The sequence below is a fragment of the Anas acuta genome, chromosome 12, assembly GCF_963932015.1.
Source record: "Anas acuta chromosome 12, bAnaAcu1.1, whole genome shotgun sequence".
Taxonomy (NCBI): domain Eukaryota; kingdom Metazoa; phylum Chordata; class Aves; order Anseriformes; family Anatidae; genus Anas; species Anas acuta.
This window is the reverse complement of record NC_088990.1, coordinates 14034546-14061333: the sequence shown is the minus strand read 5'-3', so window position 1 is coordinate 14061333 and position 26788 is coordinate 14034546. Positions and strand designations below refer to the sequence as shown.

At 38.9% G+C, this 26788-nt stretch overlaps 1 protein-coding gene across 3 annotated transcripts; it reads left to right on the top strand.

Annotated features, from left to right (window-relative positions):
- On the top strand, positions 1-26788 carry IREB2 (iron responsive element binding protein 2). 3 transcript variants are annotated; one of them, XR_011100650.1, is made up of 23 exons: positions 922-1059; positions 1153-1242; positions 4414-4579; positions 5721-5858; positions 7709-7930; positions 9517-9586; positions 10789-10972; positions 11454-11593; positions 13438-13609; positions 14828-14928; positions 15498-15614; positions 16766-16925; positions 17749-17884; positions 18589-18673; positions 19254-19410; positions 19680-19804; positions 20067-20171; positions 20444-20586; positions 21715-21862; positions 21950-22072; positions 22748-22933; positions 23574-25421; positions 25562-26788. XR_011100650.1 is itself a non-coding variant. In XM_068695865.1 (22 exons), the coding sequence occupies exons 1-22, from the start codon at positions 134-136 to the stop codon at positions 23682-23684; spliced, it is 2898 nt and encodes a 965-aa protein (XP_068551966.1). In that variant the 5' UTR covers positions 1-133; the 3' UTR covers positions 23685-26788. The 3 variants fall into 3 exon arrangements, 2 of the variants coding, with proteins under 2 accessions (XP_068551966.1, XP_068551965.1); XM_068695865.1 differs by lacking the exon at positions 922-1059 and adding an exon at positions 1-152 and having other exon boundaries at positions 23574-26788; XM_068695864.1 differs by having other exon boundaries at positions 23574-26788.

Here is a 26788-nt window from a genome sequence, read left to right as displayed (position 1 = left end):
GCAGGCGGCCGGGCGGGGCGGGGCGGGGCGGGGCGGGGAGCGGTGTAATCTCGCGAGATCTGTGCGGCCCCGCCCGGGCCCGCTCCCCCCCCGGCGCCGCGCTCCCCCCGCCGCGCTAATATGGTCGCCGGCGATGGACCCTGCCAGGACAGGTCAGTGCGGGCAGCGCGGCGCCCACACGGCCGGGGCCGGCCTCGCCTCCGCCCTCCGCACCGGCGGCACGGGCCCGAGCGCGGGGCTGCGCGGCTCCTCAGCCGGGCCGGGCCGGGCCGCCCCCTGGCTCCCTGTGTCAGGCCGGGCTGCGGCAGCGCTGCCTCAGGCCTGCGGCGGGCCGGGGGCGGCAGCGCCGGGTCCCGCACCCCTCCTCCTTTCCCCCCCCCCCCCCCCCCCCCCCCCCGTTGTCCGCCGCCACCATCTTGGGCCCCGCGGTGTTGCTCGCGGGGCCGGGGCCTGGCGGCGGGGCCCGTTTGGTGCCCGGCCTCTGCCGAGACAAAGGGGCGGCGGCGGCGGGGCCGGCGCTGGGTGCCGGTGCCCCCGGGAGCAGCCCGGTCCCGTCCCGGCCGCAGCCCTTCTCCCCTGCCCCGCGTTGCGCCTCCTCCTCCCGCTCTCGCTGTTCGCAGCCCAAGGGGCTCGGAGGCACGGCAGCGGTGCGGGCCCTTCGGCTCGCTGGCGATTAAACAAGCCCCAGCCCCTCTGTGAGCCCCCGGCCTTCTCCAGGAGACGTTTTTCTCCTCACTTAACGTCTGCCAGGAGGCTTATTTCTGGCTCTTGCTCGCCTGTCATTAGCCAAGCACTTAATGATTTGTGCTTTGTAGTGTATCTGGCTCTTATCTAGGTTAGTCAGGTGCGTTTATTCTGTCCTGTAGATGGTAAACTGAGACAATAAAGGTCAGACGTGCATGTAGGCTTCTGACTCTGCTGATGACTTGCATGACCTGTACATACCTAGTAATATTAAAATTCCTGTTAGTCACACATCTCCATCGTCAGATGTCTTAATCCACTTGGAAGCTTTTCCATTCATGATTTACTTACAGTCCAAGAGGAACAATTTTTTTGGTAAAACTTGAAATAAAAATCTGGCCTTCTGTCAGTTATCACACCTTCCATTCTTTCCTATCTGCAACTTTTTTTTTTTTTTTTTTTTTTCAGGAAGCCCTTACCAGCCCGTAATTGAAGCATTAACAAACTATCCACAAAAGAGGTTCTACAATGTCTCGAAGCTTGGAGGCTCCAAGTATGGTAATGATAACTTTTAACAGTTGGCAATTAGAACAGTGCCAGTAATAAACACACACCGCTTACTGCTGTAAAACGTTAGGAGATGCAATCGTGAATATGTGGGCTCTTACTAGGTATAGTTGAAAGCTTATAATTTTATACTTTATTACTGCCTTGTGAAGCTGATTAATAGCTTAGGGCAGGGGGGATAATATTCATGCAGCTTTTTTTCATCGAGGGAGAAAGCGCAGCAGGTATCACCAGAGTCTTACTCTAATACTACAGATCCGAATAATTTATCTTTTGTTAAAAAATACTGAAGTAACTTGAGAACTGGACTGTAGTGCTTCCAAAAAACTTTTTTTTTTTTTAATTACACCTTTGTCCTGTTTGTTGGTGTGCTAATTTCACCTTAACAGTATCTTCAGACAGTGGATAACTGTTTACTGGAATGTAGCTTTTACTGCAGTTGCTGCGGAAGGATGAGTTCTGGTGGTGTACAAACAAATGCTGAGTCTCAGCATGTCATTAGTATGCTATGTGTCACTAAGTGATATGTGCCAAAAAGGTTTTTATTGGGCGTCTGTCTGGTTGCCTCCTAAAAAATAGAAAGCATTTGTGTGTGTGATGGGGGGAGGGTTAGAACTGCAGATGGGGAGAGCAATAGATCACTGTCAGCTGGAATAGGTTTTAATCTTGCAGATAATCAAAGCCTACTTTCATTATTTTCTTAAGCTTTCATGTTAAACTCATAAAATACTTATACAAATAATATATTATTAGAGTTATTTGGGATTTTATTTCAGTTTTACTTTTTTTTTTTTTTAAATCTGTGTTCCTTAACTAAAAAATTACCAGTGGATATTTCATTTTAAACCTGTATTTGACAGCAGTAATTACTTGCCTGTCCTTAAAAGGGAATAGATGGGAGCTTTTTCCAGAGCAACAATGGCTGCTGCAAATTTTGTGCAACAGCTTTGTGCTCTTGCAAATTCCGACTAATGTAATGCTGCAGTTAATCTTTCAGATGAGCACGTGAGAAGGAGGTAGAATGCTTCTGTTCATGGCTTTGTCTGAGAAGCAGCAGTAGTGTGGTAGCAACAAAGCCAGTAGTTCTGCTCTAGTTTTTCTGAGCGTCCTTGTGGCTGGAGTGAGAATTTAAACAGAAGATACTGCTTTCTGTCTGGATGAGTGAGTAAAGCTTGGAGCAGTACTGAAAGTAGTTGGAGAAATGTAGAGAAGTAATGTAAACAGAATAGGATAAGAAGGCCTTTCTCTTCCAATGGAGGCTGAGGTGCAGGAGGTGGAGGCTTCACATTAACTGCATATTGAAAGCATTTAAGTGCAGTGTGGGACAACAACTAATAAGGAATCCGTTATCTGGAATTGTTCATTGCATTTATTGCTAGAACATTCATTTTGGCTATTGCTTGTTTGTCCTCTGCCTTGGGGCTTCTGACTATAATCTGACAATAAATTAATCAGTTTTCTAATGTAAATGTTAATTGAATTATTTGCCAATTTGTAAGAAAAATCCAATTTTTCTAGTGTTGAAAACATGCCATGAAGACCTCAGGATGATGTAGGACAGGAGGGACATTGAAGATCTAGGCCCATATCCCTGCTGGCACTAGTGCTAACTGGGAGAGCCTTTCTCACTTGAGCTCCACCAATCTGTGAGGATGGAGATTCCACTGCCTCTCTTGACCCTGTGCTTTGCCATCCTCCACATCATCTTCGCTGTATCCTATCACAGTATCCATTCCTGCACCTTCTGACTTTTTTGTGCTTTCAGTGGGCACATCTCAGAGTCAGACTTCTCCTTCTCTGCAGTTCCTGTTAGGCTGTAGAAGACTACAGTTGGTTTGCTTTGCTTTCTCCTCTCAGAGTGAGCAAACCAGGTCTCTCACCTGCTCCTGTGTGACAGGAGCTGCAGCTCCATAACAGCCCTAGGAGGCTCTTCTCTGGCTATGCTTGTTTTGTTGAGATCTGCCACATCCCCAGAGGCCCAAAGCCACACACAGTATTGCAGATAGGACCTTACTGCTGTCTGGTGGGGAGAAGTAATCCCTCTATGGCTGCTACCTGGCCCAACATGCAGTTAGCTCTTACTGCTGCAAGGGTGCCTTGTTTGTTGTTTGCAATCCAGGCAAAAGCAAAACAGTTTGGTTCTGGTTATTTGGCTTTTAAGTGAAGTGGTGGCATTACAGCTGCTTCAGAATAGGTTTGGTGACACTTCTATATTATTTTGATTGACTTGTCTAATTAGACAACAGTAGATGCATGATGAGAACAGTCAGCAAATCCTGTACTGATAGTCCAGAAGTTCATCCACAAGTTAGGTTGAGACCACCAAATCTTAACTCTCTTGGCTAAAACTTGAACTTAACTGTTTAACCCTCTTCTTCCAACTATTTAATATTTCTCACTGTTACCAAGTCATTTGTTTCCTTGAATTATACTGAGAAATATGGTATCTGGAGGAAAATGTGAATTCATCTTTTTTGTTGTTTGTGGGTAATAGTGACACATGCTTTTTTTCTACTTCTGCTTTTTTCATTTTCATTTCCAGTTCCATGGACTTCACCATGCCAGAAAGCTGTTTCTTTCAATACCTTAATCCAGATCAGAAACAAAGTAACTGAATAGTGAAATGTTAGCTGTAATGTTTTATGAAATATTTTTATGGCACATGTAAGGATGGTTTCTGTTCTTTATATCACTGTTTATCAAAGACAAAGAAAATGATGTGACATTAGTTGCTTTTGGCTTGATGTCTCAAGTAATGATGAACTTTACAGGTTGGAAATCTTTTTGGCATATTCTCATTGCTGTTGCCTGTCACCCATTCTGTTTGGTAATCCCGGCTCTAGATGCCTTGCATGTATCTCCTGCTGGCATAGCATACCTCTTAAGTGTCAGTGACTTAACACAGTGCAGTCAAGGCATTGGTATCTTCTGTTCAAATTCTGTATGGTAATTCCTCTTCCGCAATGTACACGCTCTGCAGCTCGCCTTTCCACATCTTTCAACGAAGATCAAACCCAAAAGCAACTGGACAATTGGGTTCCCATAGCTCTCATTCTTCTAATCCCTAGCAAACTGGACCTCTTTAGAAATGTGAAATTGTAACTTAGCAAAACACAGAAGCTTAAGGCTGTTGCACTAACTAAGTCACTTTGCCTACCCTAGATGTTCTGCCTTATTCTATACGAGTGTTGTTTGAATCCAGTATCCGTAACTGTGATGGCTTCTTAGTGAAAGAAACAGATGCTATGAACATTTTAGACTGGAAGACAAAACAGAATAATGTTGAAGTGCCCTTCTGTCCTGCCAGAGTTGTTCTTCAAGATTTTACGTAAGTGGAGTGTGTGCTTACATGTGTGCATGAAATACTGTGAAATATCTGTGTAAGCTCACTGAGTAGTAGGTGTACTTTAGCTTGAAAATAGAAGTAGCAGCTAGCCTTTTGATACTGAAATAGCTCTTTCTAAATAGCTCATACACTGCTGCTGCTGTTCAGCAGATATAACATAATTGCATGTGATGGAAGAATAGGAGTCTTTCGTATGCTACCCTGGTTTTAGCACAGGTTGGTGAGGACGAAGCTGTTGGCCTACAAGGAACACTTTACAGGATAAGTGCCAAAACACAGATGGAAGTGACAGCATTCTGACTGTAGCCAGATGGCTGGCAGTTCATTGAAATACATAGTTTGTGCTTGAGACAACTGGGGATAACTATTGCTTGCTCCACAAGAATATGTAACCCAGTTCAAAGCATGAAAAATAGATATTTAATAAGTCTCTTAATATATTAACTTTATGTGATTTGAGTATGGCCAAGCTGAAAGGACAGTCCTTCAGCAACTTGCAAATATTAAGTGCCGGATGTCTTGGTGAATCATTATCTAAGTGTTTATGAAGAAGTGAGGAAATTAAAAAATAAATAAATTAATTTTATTGATTTTGTTTAGCAAGCAAAATTAAGAAGACTGATCTAGTACTGTGTTCTCCCTTCAGTTCTGTACTTCAGCTACTCTTACCTATGTAATAACCAGGGTATCAGCTTCAATAAAATGCTGAGCTTCAGAAATGACAGGTTCTGTAAGAACATTAATACATGCTAACATATTAAAATGTATAGCATGAGCATTGTTTGCAATACAAGATTTTATAAAGTAATAAGCATCTGAAAATTATGTACATCACACTTCAGACGCTTAGCAGGACAAAAGAGCAAATATAATTATTTTCTTTAAGGTGTTCTTATACTTTCCGGTATGTTAACCTAAAGCATGCTGTTTGTTGTGAATTAGTATCAATTCCATTAAATTATAAAAATATTTGGACTTCTTTAAAACTTAGAGAATAGAAAAACAGGGTTATATTGTCTGAAACAGAACTCAAATAGGTAGATATAGACTTAGAAAGAAGTTTCTATATTTTAGAGCATTAATGTCTGATGTTACTGTACTACTTTGTTTTTTCTTCTCTAAGTGGAATTCCAGCAATGGTGGATTTTGCTGCCATGCGGGAAGCAGTGAGAAATGCTGGAGGAGATCCTGTGAAAGTCAATCCTGCCTGCCCAACTGATCTCACTGTTGACCATTCTCTGCAGATTGATTTCAGCAAATGGTAACACCTTATTTTTTTGAGGCAATACATGCTTCTATCTGATGCTGAATTGTGGGTTTACTCTGGTCTTTGTATTGTCCCATCCCATTAAATCACTTGTTGTGTCTGGATCCCTGAAAGTAGACTTGATGGTAGCTTAAAGAGGACCAGATAAAAGTAGCAAAAATAATACTTTAGAGGGAGAAAGAGAATGGTTCTGAGGGGTTATAGATGGAGCTGACAGAATATAAATTCTGGGCAGGAGATTGCTGAAGTAGACTAGGTCTGTTATGTTTTCCAGAAGATAATGTCTCAAGAATGAGGTAGAGTGTTTGTCATTTTTGCTTTGCCCTGTTCTTACTGGTAAAACCTTTTGGTAGGTTAACATAATTGTAAGTCCCTTGTCGCAGCTCTGGAGGAATGGCTTTGCAGTCGGATGTATTGAAGGACTGTAATTTCAGCTCGTAAGTTATGACTGTGACTTCATGTAGGTCTTGATTTTGCTACAGATGAAAAACGGTTGTATAGATTTAGGGGAAGAGTGTACTTGGAGTCTGGAAAAGTATTAGGACTACAAAACTGTCAGCCTGGTTTTCTTCTGACACACACACTGATGTGATGAAAACAGCCTGGGGCTGCCTTGTGGTAGAAACATAATGCTGCAGAAAAGAAAAACTTGATTCAGTGTATGCCGAAGTTCCCTTCTAATACCCTCCATCCCTAATCCCCCTTCATCATGGAGCCTTCCCAAAGGTGTGCAGAACCGTGAATTGCTTGTTCTTTGCTCCAGGCCTTTTCCCCTGAATTATTAGAATTCACAAACTGGGTATGGATATGAGTCATAATTCTGTAGACCTTTCAAGCATATACAGGATTTCCATTTGGTTAATATCTTAGGAGAGTGGAAAATATGTTGCATATGCAGTTTCAGTCCTGTGGTCTGTCTCCTTGTGTCTGAAGAGACAGTGGACTCGATTACATTTGGGCTAGCCTGAAATTATCAGCAAGACCAAGTATTGACAAGAGGTCTCAGTGTGCTGCTTTGTAATGATAAATCAGGTTTCTGTAGTTTCACTTCTGGAAAGCTTGCAGGAACTCAGCAGCTGCTGGCCTAAGATAAGAAACCCTTCCCTGCAGGTTGGTTTATGCTGCTTTTTACAGCTTGTATCTCCTGCTGATCAGAGGCTCATGGACTAAGTTGGGATTTAGACAAGGTATCCTCTAAGGCCATGCAGTATTCTGCAGTTAGATAACTACCTATCTTTCTGTGTTAAAGCTACAGAAAGCAGTGGCTTTACAAATCAATGATTTCGTAAATAATAATATGTAAGAAGTCATCCATCTTTCACAGCTGGTTTCTTGACTCTCATGGGGAAACTGAATATCCAACAAATAGTGGGTAGTGTGCCATATGGACTTCATTTTTAAAAAAAAGCACGACTTTTGTCTTCTGACAGAATTGATTAGAGCATAAAATGTATCTGAGCTTTTGAGAATTTGTATCAAAAAGCTTAATTAAATAGTAAGTTACATTTCTTTACTTGAAAAAGCTTTGTCATCTTCCTTAATGGATTGTATAAAACATGTATAGTACTACTGTAGAATAAGAAACATGCCAGTCCACTGCTTGTGTGAGGCGCTGCCCACCCATTCCAAGTGTAATGCCCTAAGTTTAGCCTTTGCAACATGTTCTTTTTTTAAACATGATCTTTCATGAATGAATTGATGGAGTTACTTGTCTGGTGTTAATCTTTCAGGAAATTCATTGCAGTTCACTTAACTAGTATAGCGGGGTAATAACTAAGTGAGCTTAAGTGGTTAGGAACAAAACAAACCTCATGTTTAAATGATTCTTCTATTTTATATTACAGTGCAATACAGAATACTCCAAATCCTGGAGGTGGTGAGTCACAGAAGCCGATGGCAAAGCTTTCTCCACTTAAAGTACAGCCTCGGAAGTTACCTTGCAGGGGTCAGACTGGCTGCAAGGGGCCATGTAGTGCTGGAGATTCAAGTCGCAACTCAGGACAGTTCTCTGCGCAGATTGAAAACACGCCAATCCTCTGTCCTTTTCACCTTCAGCCGGTGCCTGAGTATGAAAACTTACTATTTTAATTACTTGCATCTTTCTGTGTTAGGTACTGCCTGGGACAGTTTAGAGAGACACGTCTTTCTAAACATACTTCTGTACTTCTAGTCACACATTCTGTAGACTGGTTCCAGCATCTAGGAGGTCTGATGTAGCAGGTTTCAGTTAGTCTAAATTAGTCTCATTAGTCTAAATTTTTTAGAAGGATTTCAGTAAACAGTGCAGATGGCCATTTGTGTGACTCATGACTGTCATTTTAAATGATATTTTGAGACTTACCTCCTTTCCATACAAGGACAATAAAGCACAGGAGCAATCCTGTGTAAGTTAGAAAGTAAATGTCAATGAAACATTGTTTCATGGCTCAAAGTAAATTTTCATTTCCCTATGGGAGCTTTGCAGGAGTTTTTGGCTCTCAGCCTACACATTACTTCTCTCTCTGTAGTCTCACAGTCTTTCTGTCACTGAGTTGAAAGTCAGCATACATTCTGCCTTTGTGTAATGGCACAGAGGAACCTCATCTGTTTGTCTTTTCCAGATTTTCAATATTAACAGATCATTGTGTACTGTTCCATCTATGACAATTACATGTAATCATCCTTCTTTCAGCTGCCACCTCTTTTCTCTGATAGACTATTCAGATGTCTATCACCTTGTGCCTGACAGGTGTAGAATTTAAAAGCTGATTGTCTTTGTTATTTTATAGATATGCAAATGTTCCTGCTCAGTGCAGGTGCAGTAACACAGAATTAGTGATGTTTTCAGCAATATTGATGTCTCTGGCAGGAAACCAGCAGTAGCATTTGTTAAGCTGAAGGTTGAATGATGGCTGTCCCTAAGGGCTTTGCAAAACAATATACCTGCTAACCTTCTGACGCTGCAAAGAAGAAAGGAGGAAGGGTCATGATGTAAAATCAGCCTCTGGAGAACTGAGGATTTTTTTTCCTTCCTGCTGTAAAACAAGTGTATTCCTTCCTTGTCCACCTTCTCAAAGCAGAGGTTATTGCTCTTAAGTTGTGGGTTATTCCATAATGGATGACAGTATCTTAATTAATATAACTTACAGAAGATAGTTCATGTTAAGAGACAGTACTAATGAGTAATCGTGAACAAAAAGTAGTGCCGTAGAGGAAAAATGTATGGATATGGAGGATAGTTACCATGTCTTAACGTTCTACCCAGTTGCTAAAGGGCTAGTACTGAACATGGAGGGTGTTTTCCACATGAACTAGTGAACACCTTGATTCTTTACAGTAGTTGAAATTTGAGGTGTGCAACTCAGTAGAACATTAATTAGAGGAAAAAGATTCCTTATACTGTAGTACATGCTGGGAATAGATCTTATTTTTTGGGATTAAATGCTTGAGGCAAACTACACCTAAAACTAAATCTGTTCTCGGCACAGATTAAATCAGTTATTTTTGACTGTTTACAGACACTTTGCTGTAAGGAAGGAATTACCTTTGTTTTAATAAACCACTTCAAATTTTGCTGCAGGCTTAAATGAGTCTTTTGTCAAACAAGCAGAAATAACTTGTTCTTTTGTACTTTGAAATTATGGTAGTGCTTGTAAACTTACTGTCTTCCTAGGCCTGAGACAGTATTGAAGAATCAAGAGATGGAATTCGGCAGAAATAGAGAGAGACTTCAATTTTTTAAGGTATGTCTGTGAACTTCAAGCTTTGCGTGGTGTGTGTTTTGGTTGTTTTGAGATCTTGCTCTGTTCTCTGCTGGTGGTCAGGTTTAGATGATAAAAGAAATGTAGTAATTTGGAAATATCAGATGCTAATTAAATCCAAATTTAATATGTGAACAGAAAATTAGCTAATAATAGGTTTATGGCTTGAAATTTAAAATTGTTTAAAATTGTTAGACTGCACAGGTTCTAAACGTAGGTGTCACTTAAAGGGGAGAAAATATTTCTAATTCTGATTTGAAAAAGTTCACTATTTGATTGGTCTCGCAAATGTGATAGTAATGGACAGACAAAGTAGATATTTATGAAGCAGTAGTCTTTTAATGTGTTTTAATGAGCTCTGTGCTGTAGATCTCAATGAGCTTTTGAATAAAAGTTTTGCTTTATCCCTATTCCTGTTGAAAATCTTATTGAAGTTAGAAGTGTTGAACAGAAGCTGGTATTGAGGCATTGCTACTCTCCAGCTAGGCAGCCGTGCTAGTAGGCATTGTGATTAATACAAGTCTTCTGTGGCATCAGCATCTTTTTAGTCATGGATCTGCAGGATTGGTATTTGATCCTCATCCACTAATGTTGTTCATGAATTCAACGCAGTGATCCAAAAATCTTTTCATATAAGAAAACTAGGATATTTTTCAGAAAAGCTGCAAATTAGCTTGAATGTTACTGAAAAGGGGAAACTGCCAAGCTGAATTTTGTTACAAGTCTCCGTGGCAGTTTCTTTTATATCTAGTATGCTGAGTTTAAGTGTAGTGCACTTCTCTAAATTGCCTGTTCAGTATTATACAGAGATGTAAAACCTGAACTGCAGTCTGCTAAATATTAATGGTCAGGTTCTGTTGTCCAAATATTAGTCTTAGTTGTGCTTGAAAATTAGTTGCATCAACTGGAAGTTAAGACTTCTGCCCAAAGCCCTGTTTTGGGAAGGCAATTATGAATTATTGATGCAGCCTTTAACAGGAATTGAATTAATCGATTCAATTGCTAATCATTAAGAATATGTAGAATCCAGGGGGCTCATGTAACTCATTGACAACTGAGCCACTTATTCAATATAACAGTACTTGCTGTTTATCTATTAGCTTTGTCATTTTAGTTGTTTAGTTCTAGTGAGAATTGAATAAGCCTTTGGGAAAAAAATCTTTCTCATTTTGTTAAAATCACAGTGGAGTTCAAAGGTTTTCAAGAATATTTCCATAATTCCACCGGAGACTGGAATGGCGCACCAAGTTAACTTGGAGTATCTGTCAAGAGTTGTTTTTGAAGTTAAAGATTTCCTGTATCCAGATAGTGTGGTTGGCACAGATTCTCATACGACCATGGTAAATGGCTTGGGTATCTTGGGCTGGGGTAAGTATGCGAAGAGTAACTTGATAGCACTTTCAAAGTCATACTAAACTGTTTCCTACTGAATATTTCTGTCTCAAGCATAACAAATTGTCTTGAATTGTTCTTCAAAATGTTTCTTGTTTAATAGTAATCTCAGGTAATCTCATCAACAAATTGATGTAATTTAAAAAGAAAATAGCAAAAAAAAACTGTTGATATTGAAGTGCTTTTGGACATGGAGTTAAAAATCTAGAGAAAGGTTTCCTTCCTCGTAGGAAATAAATTTAGATGCAGAGTGTTTTGTATTAGGTTGTGAAGTCCAGGAACTTCAGCAGTAATCTTGCTCAATGTCTTCCATGTACAAATATTTATTGGAAAATGTCTGCACTTCTTGCTGTAGCCTTTAGGCTTAAAAGGAAGAGCTTTAGTAGATTTTTAGAACTTAAAAATATTTAGTCTGTTACTTAAACTGATGAAAACCAACATAATATTCATGTTACAGGTGTTGGGGGGATTGAAACAGAAGCAGTGATGCTGGGGATGCCAGTTACTCTAACTCTGCCAGAGGTGGTTGGGTGCGAACTGACAGGCACAGCCAGCCCACTTGCTACATCCATAGATATTGTTCTGAGCATTACAAAGGTAAGAGTTCAGTGCCTTCTCAAAACAAGTAAAATGTGTTGCGAGTTCCACCATGGGAGAGGTTGAGAAGAAAATAAAATGCTGGGAGTATTTTTTCACAGAATTTCACAGAATTTTTCTAGGTTGGAAGAGACCTCAAGATCATCGAGTCCAACCTCTGACCTAAAACTAACAGTCCCCACTAAACCATATCCCTAAGCTCTACATCTAAACGTCTTTTGAAGACTTCCAGGGATGGTGACTCCACCACCTCCCTGGGCAGCCCGTTCCAATGCCTCACAACCCTTTCAGTAAAGAAGCTCCTCCTAACATCTAACCTAAAACTCTCCTGGCGTAACTTTAGCCCATTCCCCCTCGTCCTGTCACCAGGCACATGGGAGAACAGGCCAACCCCCACCTCGCTACAGCCTCCTTTAATGTACTTATACAGAGCAATAAGGTCACCCCTGAGCCTCCTCTTCTTTAGGCTGAACAAGCCCAGCTCCTTCAGCCGCTCCTCGTAGGACTTGCTCTCCAGGCCCCTCACCAGCTTCGTCGCCCTTCTTTGGACCCGCTCAAGCACCTCGATGTCCTTCTTGTAGCGAGGGGCCCAAAACTGAACACAGTACTCGAGGTGCGGCCTCACCAGAGCCGAGTACAGGGGGACGATCACCTCCCTAGCCCTGCTGGTCACAGTGTTTCTGATACAAGCCAGGATGCCGTTGGCCTTCTTGGCCACCAGAGCACACTGCTGGCTCATATTCAGCCGACTGTCCACCATCACTCCCAGGTCCTTCTCTGCCTGGCAGCTCTCCAACCATTCCTCTCCCAGCCTGTAGTTCTGCTTGGGGTTATTGCGCCCCAGGTGCAGGACCCGGCACTTGGCCTTGTTGAACTTCATACAGTTGACCTCAGCCCATCGGTGCAGCCTATCCAGATCCTCCTGCAGAGCCTTCCTACCCTCGAGCAGATCGACACACGCACCTAGCTTGGTGTCATCTGCAAACTTACTGAGGGTGCACTCAATGCCGTCATCCAGATCATTGATGAAGATGTTAAAGAGGACCGGCCCCAGCACCGAGCCCTGGGGGACGCCACTAGTGACTGGCCTCCAACTGGACTTGGCTCCATTTACCACAACTCTTTGGGCCCGGCTATCCAGCCAGTTTCTAACCCAACGAAGCGTGCGCCAGTCCAAGCCAAGAGCAGCCAGTTTCTTGAGGAGAATGCTCAATTTGTGGTATACCTTTAAACATTCCGGAGTGTTTTTCCTCTGTAGTGGCTTATTTCTAAGTCCTTAAAAAAAAAAGTCTGTGCAGTACGGAGGAACACAGAGAAGCCTTAATTCCCTTTTTTCTTCTATTTACAGCATGTAGGCTTCTTCTCTAGCTCAAACTTCTTCTGGATACCTTTTTTCTTCTAAAATCCTACTAGACACAAGGCCAATCTATAGTTATAATCTGGTATGACTGAAGAATGTATTTTCTGAAGCCAGGGTTTTGCCAGGGTGACACAGACTATCCAGATTTAGTAAATGAAAAGCTAGTGTCAAAGCATTTAAGAACTTTGATTGCTTTGAAAATATATTCTGGCATAGTGCTTTCAGAAGCATCTGTATGTTCTTGACTAAGAAATCTGAAGAAATCTGCTGCAAATGGAGGTGTGTGTAATCATGTCAAGTTCCAGTCTAGAGAACTTAGTATCTTAATGGGGTTTGGAGGTTGTTTTTTTTTTTTTTTTTTTGCATATGTGGGACTTTGTTTTATTTCAGACAATCATGACTTGCTAATTGCATACTGTTGCAAGAAGTATTGCTTACATTATCTCTTGAGATAACAAATGTTGTTGTGTGTTCTTTTAAACAGCATCTTAGGCAAGCTGATGTTGCCGGAAAATTTGTTGAGTTCTTTGGGAGTGGCGTTTCCCAGTTGTCTGTAGCAGACCGAACCACAATAGCAAATATGTGTCCTGAATATGGTGCTATTCTGAGCTTTTTCCCTGTTGATAATGTGACATTGAAGCACTTAAAGCATACAGGTAAAGATGAAACTTCAGGTACTGGTTCATAGTAATAGTTTCAGATGTGTTAATGCACTTGCAGAAAACTCCATACTTAGAACCCTGCAGAAGACCACTCTTTATCTTGGTATTTAACATACAAAATCCTGCCATACAATTACGATCCATGTTGTGGGATATACTAGGATAAAATTTCTATCCTGTAGAATCCCATGGCCTATTTTGTCTCCATGTATTCCCCATATTTAAGTGAGGCTGTAACTTTTGCACATAGAACACTGCGGCACGGAAAACTGACTTGTCCTTGAGGTTTGCATCCAGTCTGGTTCATTTATCTGATACCTAATTTATTAACATTGTGTTGTTTTTGCTGAACTATTCTTTTGACTTTCAGAATCCTTGTTTTTGAAAGCATGTGTAAACTTTAAAGTATAAGAAAATTCTCATTTATATTTTCAAGAATATATGGAACATAAAATGGCTTGGATTGGAAGGGACATCTGTATATGGAATTAATCCCTTAACCACCTGTAGAATCCTTACGAAATCAACATCTAAAATACTTCTTAAGACATGAAACAGCGAAAAACCCACAGCATGTTTCTGACTTTCACAGTGATTTTTTTCCTCTGAAAAGCATTATTTCAGTGACATTTGAAGCTAAGGTAGAAGGATGTCCATTCCTTATCAACCTAGAGCAAATGCAGAAAGCCACAGGGTAACAAGCAGCAAAAGCTTATTGACATTAGTAAGCCTCTCTGAAACTGAAGTCTGTTGTTTTTAAGTACTAGTTAAAACATTTTTAATACCAAATATGCTTTGTCTGGTCAGCATAGATCAAACAAAACAGATTTTCTAACCATGGTCAGTAATATGGGATATTATAGACTAAACACGTGATCTGTCTAAAGTCTCAATAGGGGAAGAAATTAATGAACTTAAGGGAAAAATCTGTAAGTGTAGAGCTAATTGCTAATGTCGAGACAGCTTATTTTGTTCCTTGATTTAAGAGGGAAAGTTCAATTAATTTGAAAACAAATAAAGAACAAACAAAATGTGTTTTAATTCATATGTCATTCTTGATAGCTCCTAGATGGTGTGGTACAGAAGTGGTGTGCCTTGGAAAAAGGACTACTTTGGATGTTCAGGGATAATTTTAGATTGAAACAGTCTCAATTTCTGAGAGCTGTGTTTTGTTTTTATTTATTTGACTTTTTCATGTTTGTATTTACTAAGGTTTTGACAAGGCCAAGCTTGAAGTCATGGAAGCATATCTTAAAGCTGTGAAGTTATTTAGAAATGATGAGAGTTCTTCCAGAGAACCTGAGTATTCCCAGGTATGCTTGAAATGACTTGTTTTCTATTTGTTTGTTTCTCTAACAAGTAACAGCGGCTGACTTATGTATATCTCCTGCTGTAATTTGTATTGGTTTAATGAAGTTGTATTTAACTCACAATTCTAAACAGGGCATGTTTGCAAAACTTGGGTGGGGGTAGGAGAAAGGGGAAATGATGTTCATTCCAATGAAGAGGTATGTGTTTTAATTCCTGTCACTCCCAAGTAACTGTGCAAGTCTTAGGGATGGTAGAAAGTTAGGGGATAATGTTGAAAGCAGTTTGAAGAAGAACCTTTTAAGGTTTGGCTAGACAACATGTTTTTACCCCAAAAGGTTGGACCAGATGATCTCACAGGTTCCTTCTAACCTGGGCTATGATTTTGTGATTTCTGTGATTTTGTGATTGATAGCCTTGTACAGTGAACCATCTTGAAAATTGAAGGCTAGAGTTTTAATGTCTCAGAACACTGGTATTTTAAACAGAACATGTCCTGGGTGTCTCAAAGGAGTGTATTAAATAATGTGGAGCTGGGATTGATTAATGCATGCTTCTTTTCTTTCTTTTTCAGATAGTGCAAATTAGTTTAAGTTCTATAATTCCGTATGTCAGTGGCCCCAAGAGATCCCAAGATAGAGTGGCTGTTAATAACATGAAAAGTGACTTCCAAGCCTGCTTAAATGAAAAGGTTTGTACGACAGATGTACTCTTCGAAAGGCACCATAATCCACACAAGTAAATGTTGTTTACTCCTTGCACACCTACTGAGCCCTAGTTATTACTATGTTAACAGATAATCTAAAGATACTATTTTTTTGCTTGACAAACATCCCCAGGGTAGTAGCTGGTAAATTGTAGACATGTTCATCACGAACATAATATTCAAAAATCCTTATTCTCATAATTTAGACCATACAGAGGGAAACTTTAGTAATGGATAGTGTAAGCCGGGGAAGTGTTTTATTTTCTATTTTTTTTAAAGAGCTGCATTTTACTTAATCTCCTAAACAGAACTAACAAGAGGAAGAAGTCCATCTTGTGTTAAAGGAGATGCAGAAAGACTTAGAAGATTTGAAGCTTCCTAGTGGTCTAGGTTTTTAAATTCTGTTTCATCCACCTTAACTTAGCACAGAACTTTTTGCTTGCAGCGTAATTTGACTTCAGAGGAAGTTATTTCACTCTTAAATTGGTATTTTTGGTTTGCAGTAAGCATAAGCATCTAAGAACGTAGATAATACAGAAATGCATGGTCACTTTTAATATTGTTCATTCAAGTTAAGGGCTAGCAACGATATTTGGTCTGAAACATTTCCACTTAGAAGTTCCATCAAAACTCTTTGGCTTTAGCATTTCTGGCTTGTAATGAGGTATATAAAACGGAATCATCAGTTGTGGTGGGGAGAGAAATCAGAACAGATTATGGATGACAGTGCTGCAGAACTGGAGGAGCTAGTTTGCATTTAGTTATCCTTTTCAAATTTGTCTTAGGTATGTATCTAATTCAGAAACAAGCATTATATCAAATGAGATATATTCTTAATATACTCCTAAGAAACTTAAGGAACTGTTCTTACTGTTCTTTTGTGTGTAGCAAGAAATACGTGTCATCAACCATGCTTTGATTGGCATTTGTTCACAATTGTTGAAAAGTCAATGTATCTACAAAGAAAGGATAAGACTGTTATATGTATGGCAAGTGAGGTGTGTGAACTGATCCAAAATCTGCGTAAGGGTTCCTAATGGGACAGCTGATTATTAGTCTGAAATGTGTGTTCACTTGGTCAGGCTGTAATGTCATACTTAATATATAATATTTGCTAACATATTTTTGTTATCTAGACTGGTGTTAAAGGGTTTCAGATTGCAGTTGAAAAACAGAATGACATTGTACCTGTTCAGTATGAAGGAAATGAATACAAGCTATCTCATGGCTGCATTGTCATTGCTGCAGTAATCAGCTGTACCAATAATTGCAATCCATCTGTCATGCTTGCTGCAGGTATGTTGTCTGGTAGCAACCTGATCCTAATGTTGTGCCCATGTTTATACAGCCTTTACCTTCATTTTCGTAGGTTCTCTGTAATGACTTGAAGGTTTTAAATGGTGTGCTTCTAGCCTTAAAATTCTACGTTCAAGAGGTTAGATAGTGTGAGATTTTCTTCAGTAATATGATCTCAAAATTTGTCATAAAGTAGTTGTAATAACAGTAATTCAAAAATATTTCTATTTGGTAGCATTTCAACAGGTAACCAGGTTTAGTGCTACCTTCAGGCAGATGCCCATTTTGAAACAAGTTGGTGCAGAAGGTGGGCTTTGTCATAGATGGTAATAGCTTGAACTGTATGGTTAGCAGCAGAGCCTGGAAGGTAAATCCAGTTTGCTGAACAATTGCTTTGTGCCTTAACAGTTAGGTACTATGTGTTATGTCTTTATAAGATGCATGTAATTTTCCTGGAACAGTTACATCTTCTCAGACCTTGCTTTGTTTCCTTTAAGATCCCTTGTGGCTAAAGCAAGTTTCGCTTTGAAGCTGTGTGACCTTTATCAGTAGAAGAGTGCTGTACTGATGGCCAGATAGAACATGGGAAATATTTTTGTTATAGAAGAGAAAATGGGCATCTACAGAGCAGGAACGAGAGCTAAAACCTGAATGATATTGTTACAAATAAAGTAACTTTATTTAGACAAGTAGTTACTTTAATAAATTGGAGGTCCCCATGGCCTTTTTTATGCTTGGTTTAAATAAGCTAGCATCATGTAAATGTTATTTTAAGGGGTATACAAAACATAAACTGTCTTTTTTTTTTTTTTTTGTCTTGTAGGACTTCTGGCCAAAAAAGCTGTTGAAGCTGGCCTAGTGGTAAAGCCCTACATAAGAACAAGTTTATCACCAGGCAGTGGAATGGTTACGCATTACCTCAGTTCAAGTGGAGTATTACCATACCTCAGTAAGCTTGGGTATGTTTTGATTCCTGTTCCATTTGTAATTTCAGAAAAATAGTTCACATGGGTTCTTGTACAGGTTGATAGCCATGCTTGCTATTCACTTTGGGATGGCTAAGTCTTAAGCTTGCTAGTCTGTCATTTTAGCTATGTGTTTATTTAGGGTTGTTTCACTGTTTTATTCCCACCTTAGAATTGTGTAAAGTTTTACTGTAGCTGAGCTCTGACTTTCAGTAACAATCCACATATGTGTGAGTATCTTTCTCGGGATGTACTAGTTCATGTATTTTGAAAGTGGAAGCTGGATGTAAATTCTTCAGGGCAGTCTGTTAATATTCAGCCTGAATTGGCCTTTTCATGCTTTCGTGGGGTGTTTAGCATGCTTTTGGTTACTTGGTAGAAATACTAGTTAGATTAGGTTCATATTTCTCTAATAGTGCCCAGCTGCGCGCTAAGAGGAACATAACTGCCTTTGCTTTGCTAGTACTTAAGGAACTGAAACCTTTTGAGGTATTTTATTTGATTAACCTTGATTGGTTACAAAAATTTTCTTGCGTCAATGAGATGCAATGTCTGCCATTAAATTCCTAAAATGCCTAATTAATAAAGGGGAAGAAAAATCCTCTTAGGGACAACTAATAAAAAAAAAATGCTTTTTGCTAACAAACTGCTCTTAAGCAAGAAGTACATTAAATCATTGTGGTGTTTTTTTATTGTAGGTTTGAGGTTGTCGGTTATGGGTGTTCAACCTGTGTTGGAAACACTGCTCCCCTTCCAGAAGCCATCAGGAATGCAATAAAACAGGTAGAGGTCCAAGGCTTGTTGAATACAGAAACATACTTGTTATAGGGTTGAATGACTAAGAAATACAGGAATCTGCAAAGGAAACTTTGTTCTTGGTTTGGACGTAGTAATATTCTCAAGCCTCTGCATTTCAGAAGGAGACCATTGATTGGTGTGTAAAATAAATGTAACGTGGTCTTCATAGCATACAGGTACAAACTGTAAGATAAATACATAGGAGCTAACCTTAGGAAGAATGTAATGTGCAAGGAGTTTTAGGAGTTATGTCCTGGATTGATTTGAACCAGCGGTGTCCAAATAGCTGCAGCACTTTTCTCCTGTGAAATAGAAGGAAGAGGTAACAAATTAGACAGGAGTTCACTGAAGTGACTGGAGGACACATGAAAGTTGAGAAAAATCCTTTTGATGGTAGGAGGAAGAGAAGGGGTAGCACTGGAGAACAAAGTGCCTTTGTGTTGAAGAATTAGGATATCTTTTTGAAGTGGAATGCTAAAAGCACATCTTAGTCATCAAAAAAATAACACAAGCTGTTGTAGTACTATGAAGTCCTGAAAAAGTTACATCTGGATCTGACTTTCAGGGTGATATAATTGCCTGTGGAGTGCTGTCTGGAACAAAGAACTTCGAAGGACGGCTCTGCGACTGTGTCCGTGCCAACTACCTTGCTTCTCCACCGCTAGTAGTTGCTTATGCTATTGCAGGCACTGTTAGAATAGACTTCGAGACTGAGCCTTTGGGTAAGTATTTCCATATGTCTCATATTTCTAATGCATATCTAGAAGAAGTTTCTTCCTGTGCATTTCAGCATATAATACAACAGGATATTTGAAGAGAATGCACAGTTACATTTGATGTTGCTAGCAGCTAAAACAAAACATCCACTTAACTGTTTCTTAAATTCTTTGTCTCTGAAGAGCTGAGTGTGTGTACATATATGAATATAATGTGTATTAATAATCTAAGTATTTTGCTTCAAAATTGCTTTTCTGTTTAAAACCGTCCTCAGGCACTGGCTTTAATGGCAAAAGTATCTACCTACGAGATATTTGGCCCACCCGAAAAGAGCTACACACAGTGGAGGAAGAGTGTGTGATATCATCCATGTTTAAGGAATTGAAAGAAAAAATGGAGGTAAGAATGGTCTTTTGTTCTAAATAACTTAGAGGGCATTTCATTATAGTCTTATATTCCAGTTGAATGTGATTGGATTGTCAGTTATTTCTATTATGCTAAAGGAGGATTTGACTGATATGGTTACCTATATACTACAAATTACCTTATTGATATTATTTCACATAACTTAAAAAAAAAAAAAATCACCGAAAGGTCTTTGCTTTCAGAATGTAAAAAGACTGTAAACAAATTCCTGTTCATTTTGGTTACTTTTATGTAGAAGGGAAACAAACGATGGAATTCACTGGAAGCGCCTGAGTCAGCTTTATTTCCCTGGGATTTGAAATCTACTTATATCAGATGTCCTTCCTTTTTCGATAAACTTGTAAGTACATTAGATCTACCTACCAGACTATATGCATTAGATTTAAGTAAGGGAATAGCTGTTCCAGTAAAGCTTTGATGTGTAAGTATCAAATTTGATCATCGCTAATACTTGTCTTCTAAATATTGTTTGTATATTTGGAACGAGGGGAGCCTGTGCTTTCTCTTCATATGTTGCAGATGCCTGTTATTTCTAAAAGGCTCTTAGAAGAAAAATGGGTGTTATCCATCTTGTTCAGTTCCCCCTCATCACATCTCCCCCTTCTCTTTTAGGCCAAAGAACCAGTTTCACCACAAGCAATTGAAAATGCCCATGTCTTGTTGTATTTGGGAGATTCTGTAACTACAGATCACATATCCCCTGCTGGAAGCATTGCAAGGAGTAGTGCTGCTGCGAAGTATCTGACCAACAAAGGGTATGTTTTTTCATATTAAACAGCTCTGATTATATCAGAGGATTGCTTTACAAGTCAAATAACTGATCATCATTGTTGCTTGTCAATATAAATACCTATCTGCATCAAGTGGGGATTGTACATGGTTAAGCAAAATAGTAATTGCTACTGGGATTTATAAGTAATCATTGATCTTGTGGTCCTGTCTAGCGTTATATCAAACAACTGAGACCTACTGCAAGAGCTCCTTGTTATAACTGTTAAGGTAACATCTGCTGCCAAATACAGGCCAAAGCAAAAATGACTTCTTAATTTACAAAGTGTGATCTTACGTGAATGTGAGGTTAGAGACTGCTCCTGTTATCAGCCTCAGGAAGAGTCGGATAGATGTGCAGAACAGATAAGAAGTTCGAGAAGCATGTATCATTTGAGAAAGCGAAGCCTGGTCTTACAAATGTAAATTTGGTGCTTTAGATTATTTCTGCATCAAACAGCATCTTGCAGTGGTAGTACTGGGTGCCTTTCATCTCTTCTGAAATTCTGAAGAGTCCATGTAATGAGATGCTGATCTCTTCAGTGTCACAACTCCACTGAGTATTTTGGAAATTGTTTTGTACTATATTGCGAAGATGTATTATGATTAGTATCAGTGGAGCATGACAAAATAGTACCCTGTGGTGTGGACTCTGTGTTTTTAACTTGTATTCAGTCTGAATGAGTAGTATTAAAAGAGAATGGATGTTTGCTCCTAAGATGGTGGTTTGATTTAAGAGTAAAGCTGTCATTCTGGTGCAATATTTATTGATAAACATGCTGTTAGAGGTGAGAGGATAAGTAACCATGCTTTTTGTAAGATAATTCCTGTTTTAAATACCATACTGTTTGTAACACTTGATAATGAAGTTACAGAAAATGCATTTAAAATTTCAGCTTTCATGTAACAATGATTTACATGTTCATTATATTATTATAATAGTATCATAATTATAATAAAATTAAAACAATTGTATTTGTCAGATAAATAGGTCTTTACCTCTTGTGCTGATAACTTAATGTTTTTGAGATGCTGTGATACTTAAAATCATAATATCGTTCTAAATAAGGTAATCTTTGAAATGACTGATTCCCTTCTCAATGTTTTTATTGTAGACTCACACCTCGTGAATTCAACTCTTATGGAGCTAGAAGAGGTAATGATGCTGTGATGACAAGAGGTACCTTTGCAAATATCAAGCTTCTGAATAAGTTCATAGGAAAACCAGCTCCTAAAACAATTCATTTTCCATCTGGACAAACGGTAAAAATATTTGTTTTTATAGCTACTTTAAAAAATGTGACATGAATTTAGAACTCACTCAAATTATTTCATTTTGTTATTCCACAGCTAGATGTGTTTGAAGCAGCAGAGTTGTACCAGAAAGAAGGCGTTCCTGTAATTATTTTAGCAGGAAAGAAGTATGGACTAGGTAGCTCAAGAGACTGGGCGGCAAAAGGACCTTTTCTACTGGTATTGCTGGTTGTTTTTTGACAGCTGTGGTTTTTGGTACTTTAAAAGAAAAAATAGCTTCGGGTATAAATTTGTTTAGAAACTGTCTCCAACCTCAAATATAATGCCACATTTTGTTTGTAAAAACGTAAGTAATTTCTTTGCTAGAACTTCTGTAGAAGAACCTTCGTGGAAGAGTGACTGGTCAGAGGAGTAAATCTGCATTTCATAAATGTGTAGCTTACAAACATGTAACTTAGCATCCTAGACTCCAGACATTGAGGTAGATTAGTTATTTATCTAGTGTTGGACTCTGGTTGGTTTCTATAGGGATTTTACAATCTAGCTGTTATAGACTAATTCCTTGTAATATTCATAATATATTTGGAGTTAGTCATTCTTGCACCAGTCTGGAGTAATAGAAGCAACTGCATTGCATGTGGGACTTTCTCCCTGATAACTACAGCATCGTCACTTCATTCTAAAACTGTTTCATACTGTATGGGCCTGCTCCAGCTTATTTGCTTTTGGCTAGCAATAAAGGTAAAAGATGTTACCTACATACAGGATTCGTACAAAGCACTCTTCTTCACCTTGTATTGCAAGATTTTCTACATAAATTTTTTGAAGCTTGCTTTTGTAATTAACTTTAACTCACTACTGTACTGAAATACTAAATTTTGTGTGTTTTTGCAGGGTGTTAAAGCTGTCCTGGCTGAAAGCTACGAGAAGGTCCATAAAAGCCAATTGATTGGAATAGGCATAGCTCCACTTCAGTTTCTTCCTGGGGAAAATCCAAATACTTTGGGTCTCACTGGCAGAGAGCAGTTTTCCATACTGTTCCCTCCAGAGCTGTCGCCTGGAATGACTTTGGATATTAAGGTATTTCTGCAGTATTTTTTCAATTTCTTACTGAACATGCTCATGATTAATTACTTTCTGTGTTTTCAGTCCTGATGATTGGAGCAGGAAAGAGTATTTGATCTTCTTTGAAAGTAAACTGATACTCTGGCCTAAAGTTTGACCTAGTAATTGAAGTTTACTGAAGTACATATAAACATATTAGGTAACAAGCCTTCCTTCTATGCACTCCTTGTGCAGCCTGAAATCCTTGATTTTTAATTTTTTAGCATTGCTTTCCCCCTTTATGGGCACTCCGTTAGGGTAGAATTGCGTCTTAGCTCATTCAGGTTCTTTGAAAGACAAGAGTGAAACTATTTGAGGAGGGTTCAGCTTTCCATCCTGTGTAAAGGATCTTTATGTTAAATATAATCTGCCATTTTAAGGAAGTGGCTCTTTGTGATTATGGGTAGTGTAGTAATAATATATAGCATGTCCCCAGCTGGATGGAAGCTGGTAGAGTAGGCTTCGTTCTATTCCCAGAAGTCTCTGTTCTGCAGTGACAAATAATCAAATTGAATTTGCTTGTGTTAGACAAAACTTGGGGTTAGAATACTAAGAATAAGCAAGGGGAGGTGAAAGGAAAACTCTTGATTGTGGTTTCTTTGTTTTTATTTTGAAGACAAGCACTGGAAAAGTGTTCAGCGTGATTGCCTTGTTTGAAAACGACGTGGAGATAACTTTATACAAATATGGTGGAAGTCTAAACTTTGTGGCTCGAAGATTCTTATAGTAACTACTGACTCTATGGGTACCTTGCATTAACTGGTAATCCTGAAAATGCCTTGTGTGAACCCAGGAATCTGTACTGTGGAACTGCAAACAGTCCTAGTGTGCTCAAAGTTACTTCGTCCATGGATGTAAAAGATTGTGAATCATTGTAACTGCAACAAGATCCTTCCTGATTTTAAATAATATTCTAATGGTGCTATTAAACATTGCTAAAATCAACATGTGTGTTGTGGCAGAGAGCTGTAAGTATGGAGGGGATGTTTTATGAGACCATTTTGTAAATAAACTACACGAAATCTGAAACTGATTGTGCTGAAGATTATTATGTAAGTTTTTCTGCAGTTGTTTCCACTTAGTTTTTGCACCTGTAAATCTGTGTACTGCTGTTTGTTGGTTTAAGGGTAGCAGATGGTATGAAATGGTAAAGGCCAGACGTTTTTTGGCATCAAAATCTTAGAACAGATCTTCAGTTTTGAATTACCTGCTCTTTAAATTATGCGCTGAGCAAAAGGCAGTCCACAAGGCGCACGGTGTCCTGTATGATAGATCATGATTTACCTTATGGCATTATATCCCTTATGGATTTTAAACTGCTCACACCATGAAGTACTGTGTGCTGGAAGTATGAAGTTTGCATGGGCAACATCTCCGCATTTAAGAAAATGCCCACGATGTATTTTGTTCATGCTGATCAAATATAGCACCCTGGCCTTTTGGTAAGCTGCAATTTGTCATGTCTACCTTAAGGTGTGCAGTTTGTCCTTTATGCCATCAGGTTTTTACTGTAATGTTTGATATCATTACCCAAAGTACTTCCCTTTAGAATTTTAACCTTTAAAAAAGTTTATTATGACTGTTTAAATTCCTCTGCTATAAACACAGCATATGTCTAATAAATTCTACTTGTCAAATGTTAACTAGCTGAGATAGCCATACAGCCTTTTACTGCTTTCTAATATGCTGTTAGTTTGCAGCTCTTCTGAACAAGTATCATATTCCCCATCTGAAGATCTCTGGATACCGAACAAATTTGGCTCTTAGCCACTGCAACTCCAATAAATGTAATTATCAGTGTATTGGTGATTAAAAAAAATAATAATCCACTGTTGCATATTTAATGTTAATGAAAGATGCATAGTTTCAGCATAAGTGCATTTGTTTTTATCACTGCAATAATCATTGATTTTTCTAATCGGAGCAAGTGAGTCTTTACCGATAGCTTCAAGATAGCTATTTCTGTGCTCCTATATCTTGAACAGCTTCATAGTACCACTTATTATTATGCAGAGATAACTTCTTTTGAAGGGCAAAGCTGCAATAACTTGCCTATAACTTGTCGAGATTTTGCTTTTAGGATTTTGCTCTTGATAAACATTGTCTTAAATGTCAAAACTTGTAAGAGGAGTACATTAGCTTTACTACATGTGCTTTATTTAAATTTATAACCAGACGCTAAGCCAGTTGACTTGCAGAATAAGATGCTATTTAAGGATTTGAATGGTGTAGGTGTGACATGCCTAAAAATATAAAGTAAAAAACCTGACAATTATATCAATACAGTATAATTTCTGGACAGTTCAAATGCTATGTTCCATTTCTTTGGCATAATTCTGATATATCTTATTTTACTAGCCAAAATTCCTTAAGGTTTGAAATTCTATATGCTTCACTAATTTGGCTGTTTTTCTTTTAGTTGAAATGAAAAAAACAACCAACATTCCAGTGACTCATACCATTGGTGGGTACTAAATCAATGCATTTTTGAATACTGTATTCAACTGAATGCTGAATGAGTGTTCTGCGGTATGCTTTTGGCTAATTTTATCAAGAGTTAAGATCTTATTTCTTGTATAACAGCGTCTAATACTTCTTTTTCAGCTCAAGGATATATTCTTAATTGAAGAAAATGCATGTTCATTATTGAGGAGCAAATAAGACTTTAGAGCTGCCAGGTAATGATGCCTCATGCAGATGATAAATGAAAATACAGCTACCAAACTCTTGAAAAAATTTTTCTGTAACTGCTTATGCTTGAGTGGGATGCAGCTCCCACCTTCTCTAGTGCAGTAACACTCATTGCTTCAGACGGAGGTAGTGATCCAAGCCATTTTAAGGTAAACCAATATTGTGAAGTTACGTGCAATTTCAAGGGCTGTGACTTATCCATGAGTTATTGTCACCAATAAAAGTAGTCATCTCTTTTAAGAGACTTGATGGCTTCATTTATCATAGCAACTACTTGAAATCTGCTGCACTCTTATGCCTTAACATCAATGAACAACAGCTCAAAGCAGAGATGCTGTTAACCTTGAGGCTTATGCTGATAGCATCTCGGTCTCTTGTGCAGACTGACTCCTACCCTTAGGATCTGTACGTATGAAGTGTAGCAGGTGCTGAGAGGAACAGTGCTGCTTGTGTAGCCATCTCCTGCTTCTTGCGTGGTAGTGAACTGCCAGTGAAGAACCCTTGTGTGATTATCCATGGCAGCGTGCCTGTCCCTTCTCCCCATGCGCAGCAGTGAACATTACAAATTACAAAGTCCAGGTCAATAATTCAGCAGTGAAGGAGGGACATTTGACTTTGAACATAGTGCTAGGAACCTGTGAGCAACAGTGAAGTTTGCCTTCTGGCAGTGGCAGTATACAATACAGTCTGAGGATTGCTGTGATCACACAAAAAAGCATTGTTCAATCAGACTTCATAGCATCTTAAAACATAGGAGAAAGTGCTCCTTTCTGAGGAAGTGACTGTGTTAGATGTATGTAACCTAGAATTCTGTCTCCAGTTTGATTTGGAGAAGAATCTATTACAGTTTTTCTAAACATTTACTCTGTGCCCTTCCCCCCCCTCCAAATGACAAAACTTTGGGATAGTGTTGATGTTTATACACTTTACACTGAAGTTTAAGGACATGAAATTATGTATATTGATAATATTTAAGCAACTGCAAATCTGTCTGCTGTTTAAAGCCAACAAAACAGTCATAAGTTTTAAGTTCAGTAAGTATTGTATAGCTGTATCTTACAAGAAGTTCAGTTGATGACAATTGTGCATAAAATGTTACTGATGCTGTAAATTATTTTTAATAAAGAAAATTGTATCACA

Excerpts from the sequence above, each read along its gene's own strand:
- IREB2 (XM_068695864.1), top strand. The coding sequence starts at position 1,023 with ATGATTTACTTACAGTCCAAGAGGAACAATTTTTTTG. Across the intron at positions 9,587-10,788 it reads AGAGACTTCAATTTTTTAAG|TGGAGTTCAAAGGTTTTCAA; the intron begins GTATGTCTGTGA and ends TTAAAATCACAG. Across the intron at positions 18,674-19,253 it reads TCAGGAATGCAATAAAACAG|GGTGATATAATTGCCTGTGG; the intron begins GTAGAGGTCCAA and ends TCTGACTTTCAG.